The 26,868-nt window shown below is 38.8% G+C and overlaps 1 protein-coding gene across 2 annotated transcripts; it reads right to left on the bottom strand.

The window, feature by feature from the left end:
- Positions 1-216: 216 nt before the first annotated feature.
- On the bottom strand, positions 217-25,914 carry EXOC3 (exocyst complex component 3). 2 transcript variants are annotated; one of them, XM_048289479.1, is made up of 13 exons: positions 25,826-25,914; positions 22,839-23,023; positions 18,786-19,005; positions 16,361-17,042; positions 11,801-11,918; positions 9,225-9,350; positions 7,591-7,691; positions 6,988-7,098; positions 6,118-6,268; positions 5,278-5,400; positions 2,828-2,989; positions 1,517-1,644; positions 217-1,063 (listed from the first exon to the last, which is right to left on the bottom strand). In XM_048289479.1, exons 2-13 carry the CDS (start codon positions 22,980-22,982, stop codon positions 892-894), a joined length of 2,238 nt encoding a protein of 745 aa, XP_048145436.1. In that variant the 5' UTR covers positions 22,983-23,023; positions 25,826-25,914; the 3' UTR covers positions 217-891. The 2 variants fall into 2 exon arrangements, with proteins under 2 accessions (XP_048145436.1, XP_048145435.1); XM_048289478.1 differs by lacking the exon at positions 25,826-25,914 and adding an exon at positions 25,332-25,435.
- Positions 25,915-26,868: the final 954 nt, after the last annotated feature.

Here is a 26,868-nt window from a genome sequence, read left to right as displayed (position 1 = left end):
TAAATGTGTCCTTCATCAAAGAATTTTGAATCCACAATTGTCTAGTACTATTTTATAATTAGATTAATCTGAAAATATTGTGGAAATAAAACCCAGTATCTGTGTTTTCAGAAAACTATTAAATCCAATTTTTACTCACACTTAAAACAACAACAAAAAAAGATTTACATGCTCTGTAAATCTACAAGGATGCAAATAATAGTAGCTGAGCATAGCAATGGTTTAACATTTTATTGAACTGGTGTGCTTTATGTGCTGTTTATAGTGAATCAGTGAAAAAAAATTGTACCTTATGTCTTTATTTATTTATTCAACCTATAATCAAATTGCACTGTAGCAATTTCATTCATTCCTTTAAGTCAGGAAACAGATTTCATAATTAAGTTTTCTGCAATAAACTATTTTACACCAAAGTAAGTACATACACAAAATATAATGTGAAAGTAGATTGACATTAACACTCAATGCAGTGCCATATAAAGACAGTTCTAAAGGAGTCTGCTTAGGTATTGTAAGTGATGTATGTTAGTGCTGGATATACTAATACAGCTCTGCAGGTTTTGGTATAAATATCTTTATATAGCATTGCAGTGCACTGTGCAAACATATTCCACAAGAAAAATGTATTTGCTGACACCAAAACCAGATGTAACAAATGGGTCAGTAAAAAAACCCCATGCCATTAAAAGCTTTGTTCTTCAAACATAACCTTTAATCCTTCTTCTTTCAGAAAGCTTGCATTTCCTCACGTCCAAGTCTTTCAAAACAAACATGCCTAGCAAGCATCAATGTATATTGAACTTCACTCGAAATAGCATTGCCAAATTTGCCCACAAATATTTCAAACCTGTTGATCCCAGAGCAGTAATGACACACAAACAGAGTTGTCAATTACTTAAGAAGTTTTGGCACAGTGAGGGTAGGAACTGTAATTTCTTTAAAAATTGGCACATAGTTTGGATTTGGTTGGCTTGGACCTTGATCCAAAGTCTCAATGATAGTCTGCTTCATATCTCTGCTGGCATCGCCTCTCACTGTCAGCAAAGCTGCAATGTGGTCATCCCTGTCAAAGGAAAAGGGTAAAACTGCCATTAGGAAGCTTTGCACAAGTAAGATTTTGTCAAAACCAGCATTTAATTGGCAATCCTTTCACTCAGTTTCAGCGGGTACTTTTTATTCTTAATCAGATCTCTACTCAGAACTGGTTTTCCCTGCTCAATATAAAGCACTGTTTTGGCTGCTTGGAGGACTTTAAAACCTATTTTATCCTCCCAAAACACAGAAATGAAGTATTTTAAGTATTCCTCCGCAGTACTCAAGCAGTTCTAACTCCTAGTCTACATACACATATATTGTACATTAGCCTTATTTTCCACAAGAAAGTGGTTGGTTACATTCTAAAATATGAAAAATGTGAACACATTTTCACATTGTTTTAAAATTTTAAAATTTGCCCAAGACCACAAGGAAATTATGATGTTATCTATCTTTAAAATTTGAGGGCAAAGAGAATTACCTGATATCGGGGTATTTACTGACTAAAGTTGAAACTTCCAGATAGAGCAGTGAAGGATCAGTCAGCTTGATAACCTCTGCAATGGCTTCAATAATGTCACAGAGTCCTTCAGTGTCCTCTCCAGAGCCCTGCAAAAGTAAACAAAAAATATTAAAAATGCCCCAAACCAATAGCAACAACCTCTCAAATCTACAAACAATCCTTTAATTAATACTTTGTCTGACAATGCTCTTGAATTTCCCAAAAAGCTGAATTTTCAGACATTAAAAAACCCAAAACATTTGTGAATTGTCACCATAATCCTTTTCTCTCCCTGTTCTTCATTCAGAGACCTACTCTGAGAATATCAGTGAAGAAAGTAGTGCCCCACAAACACTATCTTGTATTTATCCACATGGTGATACATTCTAGTCTTCAACTTTAGGTAATCTATGAGCATAAATGTTAGGAATAACTAAAATGAAAGCCAGATCTCTTCTGAAACATTATTTCATAACTGGCCCTCCATTAGATTCCTTCAAGTCATCTGGCCACCAAAGCAGCTTTCAGCAACTGATTGATTACCTGTATCTTTTTAAACTGGACTATTTTAGTACTTTTAATTCAAGGTTATCTGGTTCTGCCAATCAGGTATGGTTTTGTTTCATTTATTCCACCACTGCTTCCATTAATTCCCCCAGTTTTTCAGGCTTTATCTTTCTGAGCATTCTTTTTGCATTTTGTCATCTGTTGGCCCTAGGACCTTTCTTGAAAATCCCTGTTTCTTATGCAGTTAAAACTTTTAGGCCTGTCTTGCACATTGATTTTCAAGTACCTTTTTTAGCCTGTCTTTTCTATTTCTACTGGACTTTAAATGGGGTCAACACACTCATCTTATTGATCCAAATGAACACACTGCATGCTCCTTAGGTAATAAGTAATGGCATCTGTTTGATGCCACATCAGCCTTTCTTCTGGCCAGGAAAAGCGAAGACAGATTTTTAAAGTGTTGGTTTTTTTTTTACAACTGCTTTTTCCTTTCACTTACTACTATAAATTCAGGGTACCTATCTCTCTGAGGCCATTCAAATACTCAGCTGCAGAGAGCTGTATAAACACAAAGCAGTAGAAACTGGTGCTCCAGAATTTCAGCAGCCAGCCTGTGTGTTCAGAAACTCCATCTGTGCCCTCAGTTGGCATCTTTGATATTCCCAAGTCACTCAACATTCTGGAGACATGGAGATCTAACTCTAGCCATTTCCCCCAAGCAGTAAATATGTGGGGTTATTGTAAATTACCAGGTTAACAGGACTACCCAAAGCAAATACTTACAGCTGCAAGCTTCTTAAACAAAAATCTGAACTGTTCTGCTTCTTTGATCATTCTTTCTGCACCCTCTTTTCTCTCTTCTGCATTCTTGAAAGATATACGTTTTAACATGATTGCTCTGATGTATTCCACAACTACTCGCCGATGGGCCTCAAGAGTCATTGTCTGAAAGAAATGGTAAAGGTGGTGGATTATGCCAGTGATACCTGCAAATGTAGCCATTATTTTTAGGCTTTGAACTGTGTAATTGCACTTAATCATATACAGTTTTTGCTAATAATACAGATAGAGTGGTTTTAGATTTCCACAGTGCTAACAGAAATGAAAATCTCTCTTTACCTAACAATGTGCCAATTACAAGAAACAACAAACCCAAGGTATCTTTAATGCCATGTCTGAATTTTTTGAGGAGCACCAAAGAATGATCACTTTCTCAGATCTTCCCTGTGTGATCTGCTGTTCTGCACTTGTCTGTTTATAGGAAATATCTACTGGTACCTGGGTAATGCTGAGGTTTGGAAATAAAGAACAAAAGTAAAACCCTGAAACCTTTACATGCTTATTTTTCAACAGTAATGTAAGGATAGTCCTTAAATCCCACAAGTCCTCAGACGTTTTTTCTTCCCCTTAAGCACAGTGACAAAGTTAGTTACAATTAACAAAAATCTTGCATAATAGGTAGTCAAAAACTTTTTATTATCTTTTATTAATAGTATGTATCAAATTTTAGTTTTAATTAACATGTTCTCTGGTCAAAACTTGAAAAAAAAGGTTTCAGGAAAGAGAGAAAAGGGGTAGTGGGAAAAAAAAAGGAGAAAACAACAGATTGCAAAATACTGGAAGTCACAACCCTACTCCAGAACACAGAAAATACTATTTCAAGTTCTGCTCTCAAGACTCTGCAGAAATACCAGTTAAGTGGCTGCTCAGGAATGGCTTCTCTTGCACTGGTGGAATTGATGCCAATTACACAAAGGAAAATGAACTGCACAGAACAGACTGTGGAGGACTGACATGTACGGCCCATCCCACTGGAAAGGGACTGAGAACAGCTCTACTACAACTGAGAACACTCCACAAGAGCCAACAGTGCTATGGTAGAGCATTCAATTTACACATGAGGAAAACAGCAAAGCAGAATGACTTAGATCCAGATTTCCTCTATTCCAGAACAGTGTCCTTTCCATTAAGCTACAGTCTTCTTGGAGGTGCTTCGTTTGTGTGGCTTTTAAAAACTGTCCTTTCAAAACAGGGTTACCCAAGAATATTTTAAAACCAGAAAAAAAATCCCATCACAAATCAGGGAAGCAAAAGCATGGTCCAGCCTGTGCTAGAACATATGGCATCTTTTATGGGAGGTTTTTTTGTTGGGAGACAGTGGAAAAGAAGATATGATGAATGCCAAAGAATCTGCTTGTAATTTTTTTCCCCACAGGGTGGCAATAAATGCTACATGATGAAACATATGTGATTACAGAGATTGATATTAACACTTCAAAACTCATGCCAAGCATTCATACCTCACAGTAACAAACTAAATCTGGAAAAGAAAGCTGTTCCACGGATATAGACTAATTCTGGGACTGACCTAACTTATTTTGTGCACTTTTTCTGGTCTGAAAATACATATACTTACATAAGGCCTCTAAGATCTGCAAATACTGAAGGTTAAAAGGTCATCAGAGAAACTCTGAGCAGTTCTCTTTATAACTTTGAGAATTAAGGTAAGAAAGAATAAGTGTATGGTTTGGAGACAAAATATCTTTTAAGCCCTTCCGCTTAGTAAGAGGTTTTTCAAAGACCTCACCTAAATACTGATCTTGCTAGCTTCTATTAGGTTCCTAAGTGTTAGACAATAATTTAACACTGTCTTATTACATGAACCTGCCTTTAATCTTCCACATTATTGTACTTGATTTTATCAGTAAAGAAATCCAGATATCCTTTGGCAGACCACAAGGGAAAAAAAGCACCTAACCTAGCACATTTGCTGTTCTAAGAGCACTTTAAACATAGCTATTATGCACTTCTTAGCCCTTATGGCACTGAGTTCGCTATGCTTTATTGTATATATTAAAACTAAGAATTACATGATGTGCATTTATAAAGAAAAGTAATTCAGGCCACCAAAACTAGTTTCAGAAGAGCTAATTTTATCTGACTACAAATTTCTGAGGAGAGACAGAAACTTACAAACTCATAAGAATAACTAGTAACATGCCAAGAAGTTTCCTGGCCTAAGTCCTGCAACTTAACTCTGCCTTTGACAATATTATATGAACAGAACACCAGTAGCTTCTGCAGTATGACGATGAACATTTTTTCAGTTCCAATGATGAAACAATTTCAATTTTTGCATTCCAATTCTGATTTCCATGTGGTGTTCAGAAATTCCAAATCAACTTCATGTTCAGAGTACATTAGCAAAGTGTCACTGAATATTTTGCACCTACCTTTTTGTAAGGCTTTTTAATTTTTGCAAAGTCATTGAAATAATCCTCCACAGTGACACAGATAGTCCCCACTGCATTAGACCCCATCAACCACTTCTTCGTCATCAGCTCGTTCAGGTGTGGCTGAGAAGGTAACAAACAAGAGATCAGATCAGGTTTTTGACAGTCCAATCAGATCAGGGCAGTTACTAAAAAATGGGAGACAATTTTAAGCATTGTCAATTTCTAAACTATGTTGCTCCAACATCCTTCCTCATGTGAGTCATTCAAGGTGTTTACGTTAGTTCAACATTTTATTACAAATCTAGCAAGTTCCAGAGCATCTCTCTTGACCATTTCCTGCTGTTTCTCTAATTTCCCTCCCCATACTCCCAATTTCTTTATAGTAATAATTCCTTCCCTGAGGGATTCTATACAAGAAGCTAGAATTCCTAAACATGGAAATCTACCAGACAGAAAGGGCCCACTGTTAGAATCAATTAAATTTGTTAATTACACATGAACTGTACCTGCAATGGCAACTTAATATCAGCAGTAGTTTCCCAAATAATCCTTAAAATTCAACAACCTAAGTATAAGACTAAGTATATCTACTAGAAAATACTAATTATATACAGAGCACCTGCCTGATGTCATCCCATGAAACCCAATTAAGCAACCTTCCAGTCTCCCACATCCAGTGAAGAACAATACTAATGTTTACTGACATTTTGCTAGCCCATATATATACACCACATATTTTATATGTTTAGCAATCAAAAGGCTCCACAACTACTTCATTCTGAATTATTTTTTCTTTCTAAATAAAACTTGGGGTTTTCTGAGGAAAAAAGTTCTAACCTCTAAATCCATGAAGACTTCATCTAGCAGGCTAGAGCATCCTTCTTTAGCAATGATATCTAAAGTTGCATCCATGTTTGCATGACTGATTGACAACGTGTCTTCCATGTCACTTTTCAGGTATTTTCTTTTCAGACTGATGATAGATTCTCTGTGACAAAAAGAAAAAAAGGTTTCTCATGACCCACTGATGCACAGATGCACTCCTATTGAATTTTTGGAGTACAGGCACAGAAGAAGACACAGCAGACAGTTATTTTTGCAAGGGGAAACAATGCCTGCTGCTTGCTTTGGAAGCCTTAATTTACTCTCCAGCATGATTTTGGAGTGGTCAGTGTAGACTAATTGTGTGTTGGTAGCAAACTGCTGATGATCTGTAGACCTGCTAATGGCAGCAGATCCAGATGAGTAGGAAGATGGATTGCTCATCACTGAAACATGAGCCACGTTCTGATACTCTTGACAGAAGGTCTGTCTTTACATTTCTCCAGTTCAGTTCACCTTGATCACACTGCTTGAAGGTGATATGTGAGAGAAGATGGCAGGACCCAGACAAACTAACTGAAATGACTTTTTTAAATTCTGGAAGCTGAAGATAAATTTTTCTTTGGCAATGAAATTCTTGGAATAACAAGTGGTTTTTCACGGGTGAGGGGCAATGGCTTGGCTTGCCAAAGGCAAAAGCAATCACAAAACCTGACTCTTAAAACAGCAGTATCTTTAAACTTATTGCCTTTGTTTAGTCAGCTAAACTACCTTAACTGAAACCCTCTTTGCATACAGAAGAAAAGGTTCTGTGAAGAGGTAGTATGACAACTGAAATATCAATAGCTATTTTTCTCACAATACTGCAAGAATATGCAGACTTACTTAAAGGTTTGACAGTTGTTGATGACTGCAATCATGTACTGAACATAGCATTGAGGATACTGACGATTTTTAAGATGATCTTCTTTATACAATTGTGCTTCATCTTTGTACCTGTAACACATACAAGGAATGGCATTAAACAGACACAAATCTGTAATAACTCAAATACACCCATCAGACCAAATGCTCCATAAGGGTCTGTCAGGTAATTAGAAGTAGTTTATAACAAGTGTGTTGCTCATGTGGTATTGTCTTTCTGTTCAGGACAGAATCCAGCCAAGAAGGTGTTTTCTCTCTTCCTTAAGAGAAAGAGGTATAAATTTGAGATATAAAAGAAAGTGGAACTGACTCAAAAAATTACAGAGCCGTTTGCAGACAGGAACTGAAAGTGCCACTCAGCAGCACAGAGGAACTTCTGCAGAGAAATTGGGGAAGAGAAGAAAGGAAGAAAAGGAAAGGGAAGAAAAGCTTGGTTGGCATGAATGTGACAGGAGAAAGACAAAGCAATAAGGAAACATCCCAACAGAAAACAAGTATTGGAATTGTAGAAACAAAGAGAGACTGAGGTAGGATAAAGCATTTGTATTTTAAACATTATGTTACCTGGTTAAAAAGGAATTCATTTGCTGAAGACATAGAATGAGTACCTTTGTTTTCAAATCTTCATTTATCTGAGCAGCCACCTGAAGATTCTGCTCAAACATCTAAGACAAAAATAGCTTAATTAGAAAGAGAGGCCTTTATCAGTGGTAAAACAAAGGAAGGACTTTCATCTTGGAGTCTTGGAGACTCTCACTAGCACCAGCACTACACATGCCTTTTGTTGCCTTTGTTGTTTTTGGTTTTTTTTTCAGACAAGCCCACTGACTAACCAAAAGCCACTATTTTCGTAAGTGTAATTAATATATTACTGACAACCATTAAAGCATACTGCAGTGGTCTGATACTGAAAATAGGTGCATTTTTTCTTCAGCAAAACAGTACTTATCTCTTTAATTCAGTAGTGCTTTGGCTTTACAGTGTATCAAAGTCCTAGGGTCAGCTCCTGCAGTTAGTAATGAATAACCCTACAACTCAAATCCCTTTGCTTCTCCCATATATGAAAGTAGAGAGCTCACAATAGTGAAGTAAAGGAGCCTCTAAACTTTAGAAACATAAGCAGGTACAAGATCTAGGTGACTTACAGGCAGCTGTGTTTGAGAGGAGGGAAACTAGGAAGGAAGGATACAAAGCCAGGTGGAAACATGAGCTGTTTTTATGCTAAGATCATTTTGAAAATTTCACTGTTACATGGATCTCAATACTGCAGTCCTTCTCAGCATGACACTAGAGCCAATAATCAGCCACCAGTTTCTTTGATATCACACACTTTCTGAAAACGATTCGATGAAGTAAACCTTGGCACTAACACAAATGTGAAAGAATGTAACAAAATCCTGGTATAAGCTGAAAAAAAAAATAAAATGGGAAACAAATGCAGGAAGAAGAGATAATCTATCTTTCATTGAAGGTACCTAACACAATATTTGTAAAGAAAAATTAGAAAATGAGCATAATAAGCTGACATTTTTCTGGTTGATAAAGATCACTTTCAAAACTCTCCACTACCAACAACAGGGTGGTGCAGGTTTGGGTATTTTTGTGGCTTTTTTTTTTTTTAGGATTTTAGAAACAGCCTTATCTTTTCTGGTTTTAATTTGGACAGGCATTCATGTTAACTGAAGTATTGTTTAAAACAGCAACAGTTTCAACCTTCAACAGAACTTTTTATTCTAGTATTAAGGTGTTTGTATAATGAGTAACTTACAGTAACAAATACATGCCTAACTACCTCAGCACCACATTAACAAACATGCCTAACTAATTCAGAACTGTATTAACAAAAACTCTTCTACTAAGTCACAACCATCTCATCTGGTGGGCTTATAACATAGCTTTACATCAAGAGACCTAAGTAAAAGCAGCTCACTAAATACAAATACCAACTAAACAGGGTGAGAAAAGTGTGTTTCTAATCTACACATAAAAAAGAACTAACTCTTTAAGCATTAAAGAAGGTAAATAAAAAGCTCCAAAGAAACAACCTCTCCAACTAACAGCTCTACAGGAAAAAAACCCACTCTACTTCAAAAGACATAGAAACAATAGCACTCCAGAAAGTTTGGCTTCCCTCTCCATTCCCCCAAATCCATGTACTGCTTCTATAGATTTTCTGGAATAACCAAGTTGTCTTATACCTGAAAAACAATAGCTGGGAGTGTAGTCTGGTAGTATCCATCTTGATCTGCTTCTGGTTCAGTTTCTTTTATCCAGTCTTTTTTATCTGTCTCCAGTGCTTTTCGTAGCCAGCCAATGATGTTAGACTTCATTAAATAAAGCAACAAAGAGAAAGAAAAGATTTAATTCGATGCAACAAAAACTCCTGCTACAATATTTAGAATAGCAGTCATTTCCGTAATGAAGAGTGGCATAGTAACAGATAATGCTGACCACTCTTGTCATTCCGACAGGATAGAGGTAACAGACAAATTAAAATTTGCATTGGCAAAGGTTAGTACTGGTACACAAATGGTGTAGTTTGAAGCTTAGGCACACTTTGGAAGAGGAGTGCTCCTAACACAGAGGGCAAGTCAGTTCGTCAGAATAAATGTGTTTACTAACTCTGGAAGAATTTAAGGCTCAGGCTTTAGGTTTCAAACTGAATTTTTCCCCAACTGAAAACATTAGGGTAATATTTAATGTAGGAAAATAGCACATATCTGCCTGTACTTGCTTTTACACCTCCATTTTAGGAAACTGGTGCTCGTTACTGCTGGGGACAAAACCCCAGGATTACATTAAATGGGTTGTGTTTCTTGGAACACAAGTACTGCAGAACACAGCCACGGATACAATGGCTGGCTCTCCTCCCATCTGCCCAGTACATTATACAGCAAAGAGACATTAAGAACAACTGGGTTTAGAAGGAGATTAAGCCAGTTTTCTGCATGACACATAGCACAGACCTATTCACAAGAGTAAAGACCAGGATGCTTGCTAAATATATAACTGGATTCTTTGATTCCTGTCTTGCTTGGGTTGATGATTTCTGCCTCTTTTCTGCTTTGTTCACATTTGCTTAAAATCCGTAGTAATAGAAATGTTTGCACCTCTTTCCAACATGTAACAGATGTATTACTGCCATGCAAAAAGTGCCCTGCCATGCAAAATTACACATTACCAGTAAGCACAAACAGAAAGGCCATGAAAGTCCATATAGTACCCTCTTCAATTGTGTGAAATGATGCACTACCTTTCATCCTCATAAGCATGGAACTGCTCTGATGAGATATGATTTGCAAAGAAGAATTAATCTTTTAAGCCAGCAGCCCAGGGGACTTTTTTCACCTTAAGATCAGCATGTGCCAGGACTTTTTTTCAAGCTGAGGTGATTGGAAAAATAATATGCTAGAAATCTGTTAAAATCTACTAGCATTTTCTTTCTCATAACATTTTTGTTGATGTGAACATCAGTATTTAAGTTGATAGTCACAATTACTTGTATTTATCCATACAGAACTAGTTATATTGTGTTTAAAAACACATTTAAACAGCATCAAAAGAAATAAAGTAGAAGTGAAACAAATAGGCAGTTTCAGTATTTTCTGTCTTAAAAGAAAGATACAGCCAAAAATCAAAACCAGCAAAAAGAAAGCCACTCTGTTTAATACAGCAGCAACTTTATTTTATTTATATTCTATAAATAAAAAAAAGCAATAGTCTATAAATAATACTTTTCAGTAGGTAAGGAAAAAAACAATTCTGGAAAACCAATATAGGTGTATTTTTTTCATGCTACGTGAGGAAAAATGAATTCAAAGGCATTTCCTGAGTCAAGGAAAAAGTAGCTTGAGAAAGCAAACCAATGTATTTTTCGTCCTAAAGGTAAGTGCAGAAAAATAAACTTGCATAAAAGTCCTAATAAAGCTAATGGGAAGCAGAGCCTCTACTGGCAACTTCCTTAACCCATTACAAGATTGATTCATATCAGTGTGATGAGTGTAAAGTCCAAGTAGTTGCTGTTGCTGGACATGTTTTAGTAGCTAACAAATCCAAAGAAGCATAAAAATTTCCCTCCTCTGCGTGGCAAAGCTCCTAAAGTTAGGAGGAGTAGGAGTTCATTGAACAATTTAAGAACAGCAAGTCCAAAGTTACAACTATTGAAATATCCACTCTTGGAGGCAATTATTGGATCTGACAATCACATAGTGCTTGCTTTGCCATGTAGTTGACCACCTTCTAGTGACTCTTAAGATAACAAAGAAGCACTGCATTTATAGTTAAGATACACTTGAAATGGCATCCACAAAAGGAAATTATGCTCATGCAGTTAACAGGCATGAAAGGAAAAAGGCTGTTAAAAGACTCAAACTGGCAAATGTGAACATCCTGATTACCTTGAAAAGATCACATCTCTATCAAATGTTGATGTAGTTACTATAGGGACCAAGCTGCCTACAGTGTCTTTTTAAGTGCTAACCTACTAGCACTATGGATTTAGGCATATGAAGACTGGAATCCCTTCCTTTCCAATAAATTATTATTAGTAATCTGTAAAGCATAAGTACTCCTTGAAATGCCATGATTTACATATATAAAATCATCTGATTATGACTTTATGAAGAAACCTACACATACGATATGAAAATTTTTATAAAAGTAATAGTGCTGGATTCACATTTGTCACAGTTTTCTCTGATGGAGGAGCAGCACTGAGGTACTAATGCAGCTATAAACTCATATCTGCATGTGCCTTTGCACTGTTATTACTTACAGTGAGTGTTGACATATACTTGCTGAGAAGCTGGTCTACCACATTTTGTGAAATCAGAGCATCCAGAGAATTTACATCCACTTCGGGAGACAGTTCTGAATTTCCCATCATCTCTGCACTGAATTTAAAAAAAAAAAAAGAAAAAGAAGAAAAGAATAAAACATTGCAGATTAGTAAAGAAAAATGAAATAAAAAGTTAAAAACTAAAAAACTATGCAAATTCTTCTGTATGTTCACTGTAAAGGGCAAATTTCCAATACCTACACATTTCAAAAAGTTCTTAATAGCAACTGCAACAATAAATGCATTACAAGAAATGTAAATAAAACTGTATGAAAGAAAGAATGTAAAAGCTACAGCCCAGCATATAATAAAAAACATTAGAGACATTTAAATATACAACCTTTCCATGCATTTCTTACTTTTATGTACAAGAATTAGTGATTACTTGAAACTGAATAAACCAACTGGTTCAGCCTGTGGGCTCTTTGTAGGGGACATTTTTATACATCTTTTAAATTTCAGAGGTGATGACAGACAATTTATACATTTTGAATTTTAGAACGGTAAAGATCAGTGACAAGTACAAATTACTGTCCTCAGATCCTCAAAAGAGCTTCTGTTTTGGTACTTGTATCAAATCCATGTAAAAATTAGAATATATTAAAAGAAAAGCTTCCTGTCTCGGTAGAGAATATAGCTAATCTAAGAGGAAGAGGTATCTTTGAAGACAAATCAAAGGTGCACTTCATGGGTACTGCATAAGAGCACTTGCTTGCAAAGGCAAGTTCTTGATTTTATAGGATTTGAAAGAAACTAGAGCAACCCTCAAAAATATTTTGGTAAGAATTATATAAAATTAATACTTTACGGTAGTATTTTGCATCTATATAAGATTATACGAGTGGTTTGTGTAATCAACAAACCCCAAAGCTATGCCAAAGAACAATGTAGCAAGAACTCTTAATATTTCATGCTCAAAAAATCAATAAGTCAAACCCACACTCTTCAGAGAGTGCTTTATTAACAGCTGATGGAAATACATTCAATCATAATAACATAAATTGTTTCACATTCCATTTATAGTGTGCTTTTCAGAAGGAAACCACAAATTCTGTATTCACAGAGGCTACTATAAAAACAAATAGCAACTTAAAAATAAATTCTTAAGCAAGTGTCCAGTCTGTATAGTTCTGCAAATTGAAGCTGTTCTTTGGGTAGATGCAGTGAGTCAGCACAGTGGTGCTTCCACATCCTGGAAAAAAAAAAAACCACTGAAAAAAACCACTACAGCTACCAACTTAGAATATCAAAGTTCTTGTATTTGAAACCATAAAAGCTACTGTGACTGAACATCCTACACTTGTAACATCTTCCTGAGCCTGTAAGAAAAGAGACTGAAACTATTTTAAGTGGCTCAATCTAGTCAGAAAACTGAATTCCATTCTGTTGCTGCTTACAGAAAGAATACACGTAATAGCAGGACCTGCTCTAGGTTGATTTAGGGGAAATGAGAGAAGCTGTTTATGGCACTGTGCCATGTTAGAAAATATTTCTAGCCTCATTATCCCTGTTCACAAGGCCACAGAAACATTAACCTTTTATCAAAGCACATCCCCTGAAACCCCAAAACAAAGACCACAAGCTTCTACCTCTGGTCCCCAAGATAAAAAATTCTTCCTATACACAATTTCGCTTTCCTGATTGTCACAAGCCAAGTGCCTGGGGGAAAAGAAGCAACAGACAACCCTCTTCCAAGGGTCACAAGGTTTCTGACTGTTGGGAAGTTATTTACCTTCAACAAAAAGTTTATAATCAAGTTGAAAATTCAAACATAATTGTATTATTTGGAAAGTAGCATTTTAGAAAGCTTCTATTCTGCCCCCAGTCCTGCTGTATCTTGTGAAAAGAGGTACTGGCTCCGGAGACAGCATCCAGCTATATGTGTAGTAGTATTCCTTCTGTTCCTCAAAGTGAACACTGTTGACACTGTCTTTAGCAATCCTGGTGAACTCTTAGCAGTTTTGTCAACACTTGATCAGTATCTCATAAAATGATGCTATAAATCTGAGCATCAGGATCTTACAAGACTTATAATTTTCCTCAGACACAGATAAGAGGCCTGGTCCCAACCCAACACAGATTTTAATAATAACAGTATGTTTCCAAAACTCTCATTGACTTCAACACGAAAGAAATCCACCTGACACAGTAAAACTGCCTCTCAAATATTAAAGGCTATTATTCCACATGTAGCATCACTTTATTTCTGAGCTGTGAGTTGAGCACATTTCTAAAAACAGCTTCCATGCAGACATGCTCTGATTAAGAAACCCCCATGATTCTTTTTTAACTCCTATGTTGCAAATACTGTAAACAGAAGTTATGCATGACTTCATCAATTCATCACATGGAAAAAACCCTCAGTGCTTCTTCTCAGTTAGTATTCTCTCAGCTGCTTTTGAAGTGCAGCTGTAATATGCAAATACAATACAAATTTATATTTTCCCTCTATTATGCACAGTTACCATAATGCCATGTAGTCCATCCTCCTTCCTAGTTTATTATAAACATATCCCTATGGAGAACTCTTTATTGTATTGTTAAGAGATGTCCAGCAACTGAGATTTGATAAGCTCTGCAAATATCCCTGTTGAGAACTTTACCTTCCCGCTCAGAAACCTGAGCTGATTTCTTCTCCCACTGTGCACTACCAACATACACAATGGCTCATTCTCATAGAATGGCTTGGCTTGGACCTTAAAGACCATCTAGTTCCAACCTGCCTGCCATGGGCAGGGATGCCACCCCCTAGAGCAGGTTGCTCAGGACCCCATCCAACCTGGCCTTGAACACTTCCAGGGATGGGGCATCCACAGCTTCTTTGGGCAACCTGTTCCAGTAATTATCATCCTATTTATAACCTTTTATTGTAATATACAAGAACACAATTCCTGTACTGCCATCTCCGGCCTTTTTTTTTTTTAGAGCAGAGAAAAAGTCAAAGCCTTAATTTTTTCCTTCAAGGTACTTCCTCTAATTTCCATCCCACTTGTCATGCAGAGATGCAGAGAGAAGTGCATTCTCAAAGATCCTGTACTGTGTCTACTCCTTTCACTGTTTCCCTTCTTCACAAGACTCAGCCACCAGGTGCTATAAGCCACATGACTTGCTTTAGCAAGATCTGTTTGCTTTGCAAATAGAGGTAACACTGACTTTGCTCCCTCCCTTTGCCCTTCCAATGATGGAACACACCAACTGAGAGAGCTTTAGCTCTAAATTGTCTAACTCAGTACCAATCTCCTCTGCTTTCTGGAAGAAAGGTAGAAGAATTAAATAATTTTAAGACCAAGAATCGCCTTACTGGAACATAAGCCCCAAGACATAAACAAAGAGCTCGGGAGCAGGATTTCTGCCAAGGTCATGCATGAGAAGGACTCACGTATCTGTGATTTTCATTCACTGTAGAGTTATTCCTCTGGCCTTCAAAAGAAGAAAAGGCCAATTAACTCAGCTCCTTATTAGTGGCTGCATCTCTCTTATACCCTAAGTATCTAAGTATGCACAAGTGGGTGCTCCTGATTGTTCCTTGCAGGGAAGAAAAACCAGGAGAACTTTGCAGTGTAAAGCACAGAGTGCCGAACACAAACCTTAAAGCTGGTTATTAGAATTCTCCAGAACAGTATTATCTCCCACCTCTGTGCTTTATGGTATTATACTCTAAACCCACAAAGTGTCTAACTTGTTGCATTAGTGATATTGAACAACTGAAGACATCAAAAGTACACACGGCACAGAACCTGGGTCAGTGCCAGCTATTCAGAACAGGATTACAGTCCTGAGCCACAGAAAGGCTAGCAGCACGTTTTCCCAAACAAATCAGTTGCTCTAGTAACTACACGCCAGCAAAAACTCAACAGTTGCCACTCGAGCTGTTTCTATCTGGAGGATTAAAAAAGGAGGCAACAAACCCCCCCCTAAAGCTTAAGTTATCCCAACAAATCACACAACTCAAAAGAAATACGCTTTCAAATATCATAGAAAACAACCTGTAAGCAGAAATTCTTCTAAAAAACCAAATCATCACATAGTTTTGAGAGAAAACCCAAAGGAAGTTACTACATTCTTTCCATTTAGCAGTAATGAGGCAGCTGAAACAGTCCCACCCCTGTAGAAGAGAACAATAGAAAGTTAATAATCATACAGATCTTCCGGGGCCGTGGCTACAACAAACATTATGTTTCACACACGAGCTCTCAGTCTCCTGTTCTTCCCAATACTTCACCAAACTGGTACACCAATACAAGGTGACTGTAGCTTCATGCAGATCTTTAACTGCATTAAAACTTGAAGCAACTCAAAATTAAATATTAGAAAATACAAACAAGTTTTAAGGAGTAATTTCCAGGATGCAAAATGTGTAATGAATAGTAAAGAACTTGCTAGTTTGATATAATCCCTTTTTTACCTTCTTGTATGTTAATAGACATGCCAACATTAACACAAACTGTGTTTTGCATGTTTCCTCTCACTTATTGCTAACAGAAAAGGGGGCCTTACCTAGTGTAGGTATTCAAAACCCAAGTTAGAAGGCTAACAATTTCATTTGCTTCCAGATCCTCTGCAGCAAGTTCTTGCATTCGGGTGGCCAAAGCTTGATGGTACATGTTTAACAACCTGTTGAAAATGTCATAATGGGGAGGAAAGCATTGATCCAGCAGGGTCTTGGCCACGAGCAGGTCATCAAGGACGTATTTGCGGATGATTTCTAGATGTCGCACAAGCCACATTTTGTCAGATTCTCTGGTGTCTGCCTGAGTGCCTTCAATCCGTGTGCTCACAGTTCTTTCCAAAATATTGAACATTTTTTCTTTCCACTTCTTTGGTCTGCCAGGAGGTATGAACCCAGTCTGCTTCTTCCTGTCTAACATGCGCCTGTCAATTTTCTCCTCCCTCTCAATTATCCTCACAACAGAGACAAGCAAAGTTGGATCTCGACGGACTGTAACAAGGGATCTTTGAACCACCATCCAAAGCTGCTTTGCCAATTCCTCAGACAGTTTCTGCATATCCCCAAAGTATGTATGGATGAGGTTCATGTCATGTGTGTTTTTGCTGTCCATGCGATACTGCTCATACATCAGGTTATCACGAGAACACTCCAAATCCATCAGCTTCCGGTGAGCCTGCAGAAGTTCCCCTCGCTCAATCAGATCGTGGGTCTCCCTGACTATCTCTGGAACTGGAAGAAAAATCACATAGAGTACAACACCACTGTCAAAATACAAACACTAAATACAAGACAATAAAAGCACTAGGAAAACAGCTGGAGAACGGCTGTAGGAATTATTTTTAAATAATTTAATGGAAATTATTTTTAAGTATTCAAAACCTGTTAGTAAATGTTACGTATCTTTATACATTATTAACTATAATGCTCCACTTTGATCAGTGGCTAAACAAAGATCATAGTGCAACACAATTTTCTCTCTCCCTCCTGATGCCAAAAAATAAATAAGAGACTCCTGGAAAGCCTACTATGAAACAAATTGCAGTACTGGCCTTCTTATACATTATATAAAAGGCTTTTAACTTACCTGACTAAAAGTCACTACTTTGTTGAACCTGAGGCTACATAAACCCAACAAATGCCAAATTTTACCTCCTTCTTGAACAGTTTTTGCCTGCCTAAGGCACGAAGGAAGGATAGGGATAATTACCTGTGCAGTTAAAATATTTAGAAGATTTTCTTTCTTTATTATTTTTTCAGTATTTGAGGAATCCTACAGAAGAAGATTAGGATCCTGTGGGGGAAGAACTGAAAAATCTCATCAGAAGAACTGTCACTGCAAAAAAGGCAGCTAGTGATAAAACTGGCAGCCCACAAAAAGTTCTAATGATTGCGTGTAACTGTCTTTTCAATCATGATAAAAACCACTTTGTTTATAAAACATTTGATCATCTCTGAGCAAAACAACTATACTGTTTAACAGCTCCAGGGGGAGATGCTTCATAGTAAAAACCTCTCAGAAAGACTGAAATGGTTTATTGTCTCAGTTGCATTCATCTGTGTGAAACGAAACAACACCCCCAAAACAACACCACATTGGAACATGCACAACTTGCTGTTCTTTGTTTTTAATTGCTAGACATTGCTTGTAAACACTACTCTTTTCTTGAAATTGCACACTGTATCTGATACTGTAAAGGTTAGATACACACAGAGAGTGAACTAATCAACCTGGTATGGCTGGGAAGCAATTTTCCTTTATAGGTACACTTTGTGTATTAGTATCAGGAGACAAGAGGGGAGAAGTAACTATTTAAGTAAAATCAAATTAGTATGATAGGTTTATCCTTGTTATGGGGTAAGACACTTTAAATTATTTATAAGTAGAAAAGTCCTGGCAAGGAACTCATCATGATTCAAGATGGAATGCAATGTGCACCAAAACAGCTGCACAAAATGACACAGGTAATCACGTTCTCCTTATCTTTACAGTATCCATTCTATCTCATTCATCTTATTTCATTTTTCAAACCCTCACAGTTGTACAGTGGTGCAAAATGTTCCTGCCTCCTTATTTAATTTCATACTATTTGTACCAAACAGGCTTGCTGTAGGTGTCCAGCTCAGGTGGCAACACACCAGAACTTTATTAATATTCTTTCTGTATTTGTTGCTTGCATATTTCAGTTTTTTATACTAAACATGTTATCCCTGCTACTGATTACTTGCAAGAAACTTCTTTGTGAGTTGTGTTTCATGGCCAGCCTAGAAGTTCCTACAGCACAATGTAGTTTTCCTCTATATCAAATGGCTACCAGCTACTTCCCTGTGTGTGATGTGTAGGTGATTCTTCCTTAATTCTTCATTCCCAGTGAGGTTTAAAGTTCTCAGCATTGCTTGACAACCTTACAGCTGTTAGCACCATTTTAAAGTGTTTTCAGTATGGAATGGATTATATAAAGAACATTAGATTACCTGAAAATATATTCTTGAGATTTTCTACAGCAGCTGCCAGTTGGCTGTGTTGCACTACAGCATCCTTAACATCCTTGAGGTTTTCTATAGTGTTGATGCTCTGTCTCCAGTCCTTATTGACATCTACCAAAGATTGCTGAATGTCCTTCACATCATTCAGTGCATTGTGCAGTTGGCTTAAACCTGTTCGTACTCCATCTAACTGTGACTGAATTGCTGCCTTAAATACAAACAAAGAGACAAAGAAAGAACCCAGGTTATTCATCATTAAGTTTCGTATTTTCAACATTTCTCAAGATTTAATTTTCATTTCAGTATCTAACATTTTCAACAGAAAAAAATGAAAAGGAAATATTGTAATTTACTAGAAATGTGTAAGTTGGCATGTGCACAATGTTGTTTATGCCCACATACCATTTTTTTTAAGTTCTGAATTTGTATCTAGTTTTAAAGGACCTAGATACAATTGATTCACCCACAAACTAACATAGGAGCTTAGGGAGATGGATCATAAACTTTATAAGTCTATATTAAACCAGGATCAAAGGAATGAGACTTCTTTGCGTTTCCTTCATAAATTAATTTCAAAGGGGGATATCAAAAGAAAGTCCAGATGTTTCATCAGAATGTTTGGTATGTACATATTCTCAAAGCATTTTACTAAAGCAATTACAAATTTTTAACCACAACGGAAAATGCTCTAAAAAAGCCCAAATTGAATTCTCAAGTGTTCTTTAAAAAAACCCCAAAACTCCTGAAGGCAAAAAAAAGTAATGTAATTCAGTAAAACAAACAACAAAACCCCAAACTGAATAAAATTTTCACACTGTGAAACATCAACGACCAGACCCACAATCCAACTACCAGATTATTTTGGCATAAAGACAGGTTATTGATATGGATATCCTGTGACAGGTGACACTTGAAATAATGACTCTTCAAAAAGGCTGTTAGGCCTGATTATCATTCACGTGTCCAGACACCTTACTGAAAATGCATTATAGTGCATGTCTGAGTGAAAGAAATCAGATCACATCCACAGCACATTTTTTAGATATGTATGTGGTGAAGGTGAAATCAGGGGAGTGGAAAATGCAACTAGAAATAACAGGTTTCAAAAGACAAGCAAGTCATTCATGAAAACTCAGCTGCATAACTTGGGGAGGCAAAGTAACCAGCAAAGAAAATGAGGCACTAATGGTTTTGCTAAGCTCAAAACACATTTTTTGCCAGACTTTTAAGGGCCAAAAGCTTGGAAAGTTGTGGAACTTTTTGTCGAATACTAGAGGCCAAAGAGGAAATCCTGGTAACTGCAAACAACATGTACTGTGTTTTAAATGTACTGGGAAAGTCTCAGAAAAATGCAGTGACTTTTAAACTAAGATTATTTATGTCCTTTCAAATTATGACCTGCTGTTTTTATTGATAAAAATGTATCTTCCTGGCAGACTCAGCACAATTAAGCAGTGGTAAGGCATTTTTATACAGTTTCTATCTATAGAACTGCCGCATTAACACAATTTTCCCCTACAGGAACTGAGATAATTAGGATACTCAAACATTCAATACAATACTCAAACACAATCTTCTGCAGCTGACCATAAAGTATTTTAAAAATCACATGATCATTAAACGTTCAATACTTCTGCTTTGATAATTTCTTCTGAGGCAGATCTTCCAAGTATTACATATTCAAATTTCTGCCTATTTATCTTTTGCAGAAACTTGATAATGTTGAACTGAAACAGTTAGTGATCTCAGTCTCTGACATAAATGGACAAGGAAAATTCTAAAAGCAGACATCCATCCATATTCAGTTTGTCTTCTAATAGTCAGCTGGGACTGACGGGGATCGGGCAGAGAACAAAGCACGTCCCAGACTAGCACTGTAGACTGCTTCCTAGAATTCATATTCATCTTAGATTGGACTGATCATCACTGTATTAAAGAAATGAAAACAAAACTAAGCCATCCTGGAAAAAGGGCTCAAAACTTATCTTTTATGTCTTGTCAAGTGACAGCTTTCAACATGAAGCCATGGAACCAGAATCCTGGCTTTCTGGTCTCCCTATGGTTCAAATTCATGACTGCACAGCAGCTAAGAATCAAAAGGGAGAGGATTAATGGATGTTTATATTCTGGAACACCCACAACCTAGAAACTTTCCTAGGATATGTATATTTATACAGTGTTTCTTCACAGAGAAGTTCTTCCATTGACTGGATAACTGCACAAACAAAAATGATTATAATTTTACAAGCTCTGGAAGAGAGTCCAAGCAGCTCTTCTCCTGCATTCTGGACTACAGAACACAAAAGCACCAGCCGACAGTGCTACCTGGTGCTCATCCACACATCATTTCAGAGTTCTGCTACTGAACCCCAAAAATACTGCTTCACTGAATGTCATCAGTCTCATACATGAAACTGCGGAGTTTGACACATTTCAAAACAGTTTTTCCTCTAAGAATTTATGTTCCACACGAAGAAAAGCAATGAGGCATATAAGAAATGGACATAACTAAATATATAGGAGAGGATATAGAGAGGATATTTAAATTCACCTGAAGAAAGTGATGACAAAGATGAAAGTGTATCCAGTCAGAGATACACACTAACATGTTCACACTGAAAGATTTCCCATGTGTTCATTCCCTCAGATGAAGCAGTAATCCAGCCTGAGAAGGCAGCAACTCCTCTGGCTGATGACCCTGATGTCTGTCTCCCCGTCTTCCACAGCACACAGAGAAACAGTTTAAATCCACAGCAAGAATACTTCCTACATCCTCTCTGTGCTGCCATCCATTAGAGTAATTCTCATGGGAAAAACGGCACCGCTATCCATTGCATCACTAACTGGCACCTTTTTCAGGAATGCATCCTGAGTGGATTGAAGGGTACTGAACTTCTTTTTGGAACAGGTGTTTCTGACCACCTACAGATGACTGAACTAATTTAAGGCAAACAATAGGGAAAATAGCTATAAAGTGGATTTAGGCATTTACAAGACTTACAAAGTTTAGTCATGACTGTCTATAAAGCAGCCAGGCAAATGACTGTTCTCATATATTATAAATAGATCACAGTAACTAAACAGCTGATCCATTATTAATAGACTCTATCTGCTTCCTGACTTAAATCTGAAAAGTCCAAGTCATCCGAAAAAATTCTGTTTCTATGCTACAAAAATCAACATGTAATTTGCTATCTGTAAATAGCACATTCTATATAAATAACAAATCTTTTCACTGTGAAAGAAAACTGGTTTTCTTCTACTGCATACAGACTCCCACAAAGAACTAGCCATTAAATAGCTATAAGATTAACTAAGTGGAATACAAGATTAGATACAGTGTATACCAGCCATTTTGAGCTAGGAAAATGTTACCCAAAACACTTTTCTAAGACTGTACTCCACCTACTTAATACAGTGGTCTAAAATGACTGTTGGCAAATACCAGTGAAGGAAGGAAACACAGAACTCAGTAACATATGGACAATAAACACAGGATGACCACACTCATATGTCAGGCTAAGTCTGTGTGTGTGAATGTCCATCCACTCACACATACACATGTGAAGGAGGAGCAAAATCACAGGGTCACTTCCACAAGAGACAAGAACATGATATATTTTAGCTATCTTCCCTAACCCATGTAAAAGTCAGAGGGGTAACTGACTGATCCTTTTTCAGATGCAATCATCAATTTTTTGTTAGAAGTTCAGTATTCAATCACTAAGATAAAGGTTTGCTGGCTGACAGGCTACACAGCACAAGGGTAGTTGTCCATGGACAAACTGCAGAAGGTACAGGACCTAAGAAGACTTAAAATGCTTAATAAAATGTTAATAAGATGTACACCATTCATTTGCATTAATTTTAGGACACAAATTTTCTGGTTTGGACACCAAGCAAAAACTAAACTCCCTGATTTAAAACTATCCATCTGGCTGAAAATGTAGAATGAAAAAAAAAAACAAAAACAGAAGAAAGGAAAAAAAGAAAGTACATTCATGCTGCACCACAGACATGCAGCTTTATTCAACTTTGTACCTTGAGTCGAGCTTCTACTGAAGCCTTCTTACGAGCTTCCCTTCTGCGATACTGCTCCACTTTATCCAGCTGATCAGGACGCTGAAGCATTCCTGCCACTCTCTGAACAGCTGTTGCAACTGCTTCCCTATCCGTTTCCTCCATTGTTGATTAGGACCTCAAAATGCCTTCATAACTTAACAGTACTGAAAAGAAATAAATTATTTTTTAAGAACCCACTTTTTAAAATTTTATGGCTATGTGACATTTCAAAGTCAACAACTGGAGAATTAACTTCAGCACCAAAAGCAGTGAAACTTGACAGAAGCATCATTAAACCACATTACAAAGAGAAGCAACTAGAATTCTACAAGAATTGCATTTAAAAGCACTTAGCTCAGTCTCATTAGTTCCCCTAAAATGTTTTTGGTTGCTGATTTTGCATATACCTTGCTCAAACCTTTAGTCTGAATAAAAAAAAACCCTACAAAACACCACCAAAAAAACCCACCACCACAAAACAGGCAAATCTTCATTAAAAGAACAGATTGTATTTAATCTAAGAGGAGGTTTGCCTATTAAAAGGGCAATGAGACAAGCATAATGGAATCTTGTAGAAAGTCCAAGCAAAAGTCCTAACTCATCCTGAACTAGAATTGGGTGGAGCTGAGAGAACCACAGTCCCCCTGCAACAATAGGTCAAATTTGCCACCAAAACTGTGGAGAAACACAGCTGTGGAAGCTCCAAACCCAGAGACTTAACTATAGAGCACTTCCATTTAGACTTCTGATGGATAATTTTTTGATTTCCAACTCTTGTTTTCAGCTCTTCTCACAGTATCAGTCCTGTCCATCAGGAGTGTAGGGAAAAATCAATCAAGTGATTTCGCCTCAGTCTCCAGAAGAATTTCCAGTGAAGCCAAGACACGCAGGCAAACAAGTATGGGAAAATGTAACATCTGCTGGCCATCAAGGTTCTCTCAAACTTCACTAGTGACTAACAGAAATTAGGGAGGATCCCATTACCAAAGATACAATACCATGGTGTCCACAGACCTCCGAGGAACATTATCTGGAGCTCCTCATTGCTTCCAAATTATTTCCAACATATTATGTCTTTAGTCTTGCAACCAAACAGAACATTTTAGGTTCTGCTGCCACAGCTAGAGATTATACTCTCTCATACCCATATTATTCCTTGAAATTAGATATCTATTTTCAGAGCAGTCTGCATTCATAAATCCAGCACATCACTTAATCTCAACAGAACAGTGATCTGAAGAACTGTGTCAAGTGCACAGCACTGAAAGAGCAAAAGCAAGAAGACTTGTGAGACAAGAGAAAAAGTTTGATAAATGAAGGAAACTGGAAACACTCCCCACCCCAAAAAACAACTGAAGCAAAGAAAATCGCTCACCACCCCTCACAGGCAAACTAATACTCCCGCCAGTCTGTGAATAATGGCCACCCCAGAAGCAAAACCATCATATTTTACTGCTAAGTGTGATATACACTAGGAAATTTCCCTTTGGTCAGCTTGGGTCAGATGTCCCTGCTGTGCCCTGTCAATCTCTGCCCATCCCCAGCCTACTTGAGAGGAGTGGAGGGCAGATTAGGAAAAAGAGAAAGCCTGTACACTGTACAAGCCTCCTTCAGCCAGAGCCAAACACTGCGGTGCGAGCAGCACTGTTTTAGCCACAAATCCAAAACACAGACTGTACAGACTGTTATAAAGAAAGTTAACTACATCCCAGCCAGACTCTGTAGAGCATTAGCAAAATTCCTAATTTTAGAATTTATCATGACTAAAAAACACTCCAGGCAAGGTTTGCCCATGAGCTAGTCTGCAAGAGCCTAAGTCTATGTCTCAAGTTCCGTATCTCTAGTACCTCTAAAAATTACATGCACAAGTATGTACTTGTTCCAAATTATTTCTACAGTGTAAACTCCTGTACTTCTTTACTACTGGCCTGTTTAGCTCAAACCATGCTTGATTTCTTACTCTTCATCTAAACATGCAAGATCTATTTCAATCACTTGCGTTTTGGAATTATAACTCCAGTTTTGTTTGGCTCAATCCATTTCCAAGCTATCAGGGCTCTATCTAAAATTAAACAAACAAACAAACATTTTTTTGAATTTGCTACAGAAATGGTATTCTGCAGCAGAGAGCTTTATCCTGAATTACTGCCCTTATTAAAAGCTCTGCATACATTCCACAGAGTTACAACACCTTTAGCCCACACAGCCACTACCCAGGCACATCGAGCAGACCTCGTCAGCAGAATCAGAAGCCAGCGCACTGTAACTAACACGCCGAGGCAGACTGGCTCCTGTACAACCACCCAAAAGAAACAGCAAACTTTAGGAAACCATGTCAACTTCACACTGAAGCTGTGAGTCAAAACTACATACACCTTCAGCGAAGAATACAGGCAGAAGTGAACAAAACTACGTTCTGAGTCGATTTAGGAAGGCTCCGGCTGCCACCGCACCCTTATCCTCGGGACTCACACTCCAGAGCCGAGCCAGCGGGGACGACAGGCTCCCAGGGGGAGGCCCCTGCCCCTCTGCAGAGGAGCTCCTGGGCTACAGGAACGCAACGACCCCTCCAGAGCCCGGGGGAAGCAGCGGCGGCAGTCCCGGCCGGCAGCCCAGACCCGCCCGGCTCCTCCCTGGCACAAGCGGCTCAGCTCGAATCATTCGCACCGACGCAGGTGCCCGTCCCTTGCCGGGCAAAGGCCGGAGACCTGCCCGCTGGCACGCCGAGCTCCTTCGCCCTCCGCCGCGGCCCCGGGACAGGACGAGCCCTCAGCACCCCCTTCGGCCCCGCCATCCCGAGGGGCTCCCCGGACCGCCCCGGCCCATCCCGCCCCTACCCCCTCCGCTTCCCACTGCCAGACCAGGGTCATTACAGCCCGCGACAGCCAGGCAGGGGCCGGCACGGCGGCGTTCACCGGCCGGCAGGGACAGGGCGGGGAGCGGCGGGATGCGCGGCCGCCACTTACCGGGGCCGCGGCCGGCCCTCCTCGGGAAGGCGCTGACAGCCCCCGGTGCGCCGGCGCACGCCCGGCCGCGCACGCGCACCACGCTGCCGGCAGCACCGCCTCCTCCTCCGCCTCCTCCTCCGCCTCCTCCTCCGCCTCCTCCTCCGCCTCCTCCTCCGCCTCCTCCTCCGCCTCCTCCTCCGCCTCCTCCTCCGCCTCCTCCTCCGCCTCCTCCTCCGCCTCCTCCTCTTCCTTTTTTTTTTTTTTTTTTTTTTTTTTTTTTGACAGTTTTGTTGTTAAGGGGCCCAGTGTGTGCTCTTGGAGCCTGGTTCAAAGTCGCCGAAATCGGTTATAAAAATAAAAAAATAAACTTCACGACTCCCGTGAGGTGTTAAAGCTTTGGGCTGGAGCGGTCGCCTGCTGCAGTGGGTGTCGTCTGGAAAAAAAGAAGGAAGCACGCGGAGTTATTTCTTCACGGGATGGGTTGTTAAGAGTTGGAATGGGCTGCCAAAGGGATGTGGTGGAGTCACCGTGCCTGGAGGTGTTCAGGAAATGACTGGATGTGGCTCAGTGCCATGATCTGGTTGACACGGTGGTGTTGGGTCATACTGGTTGGACTCGATGAGCTCAGAGGTCTTTTCCAACCTAAGTGATTCTGTGAGGGTGGATAAGCTGCACATCACGCGGTGCCTTCAGATCCGTGTGGAAGCTGTTTTTCCGGGCAGAGGAGAAGGGACACTCCTCACTCAGCCCGCTGTCTCGGCTGTCTCCTCACGCCTTGCCCAGACCCAGGGCGCTCCCGTGCCAGGAAGGGATGTGTCGGGAGCGTGGTGTGGCCGCCGGGATACAGCTCTCACCACGAGCACCCCTGGCTCAGCACCTCAGAATCTCTGAGGCTCAGGGAAGCTGCGTGTTTAGGGTTTAATTTATATGCAAGAGAAACCTACGGTGCTTTTCAAAAGACAAGTAGTTATGAAATTAGCACTGGATTGCTGGGTGCAGTGGGAAATGGGGACAGGCGAGGTGCCTCGTGGGGGCTGGGTTCTTCGCTGGGTTTGTGTAGG

This window comes from Corvus hawaiiensis, chromosome 30 (assembly GCF_020740725.1).
Source record: "Corvus hawaiiensis isolate bCorHaw1 chromosome 30, bCorHaw1.pri.cur, whole genome shotgun sequence".
In the NCBI taxonomy this organism is placed as follows: domain Eukaryota; kingdom Metazoa; phylum Chordata; class Aves; order Passeriformes; family Corvidae; genus Corvus; species Corvus hawaiiensis.
Note: the sequence above shows the minus strand (reverse complement) of the source record. Positions and strands in the feature narration are given on the sequence as shown.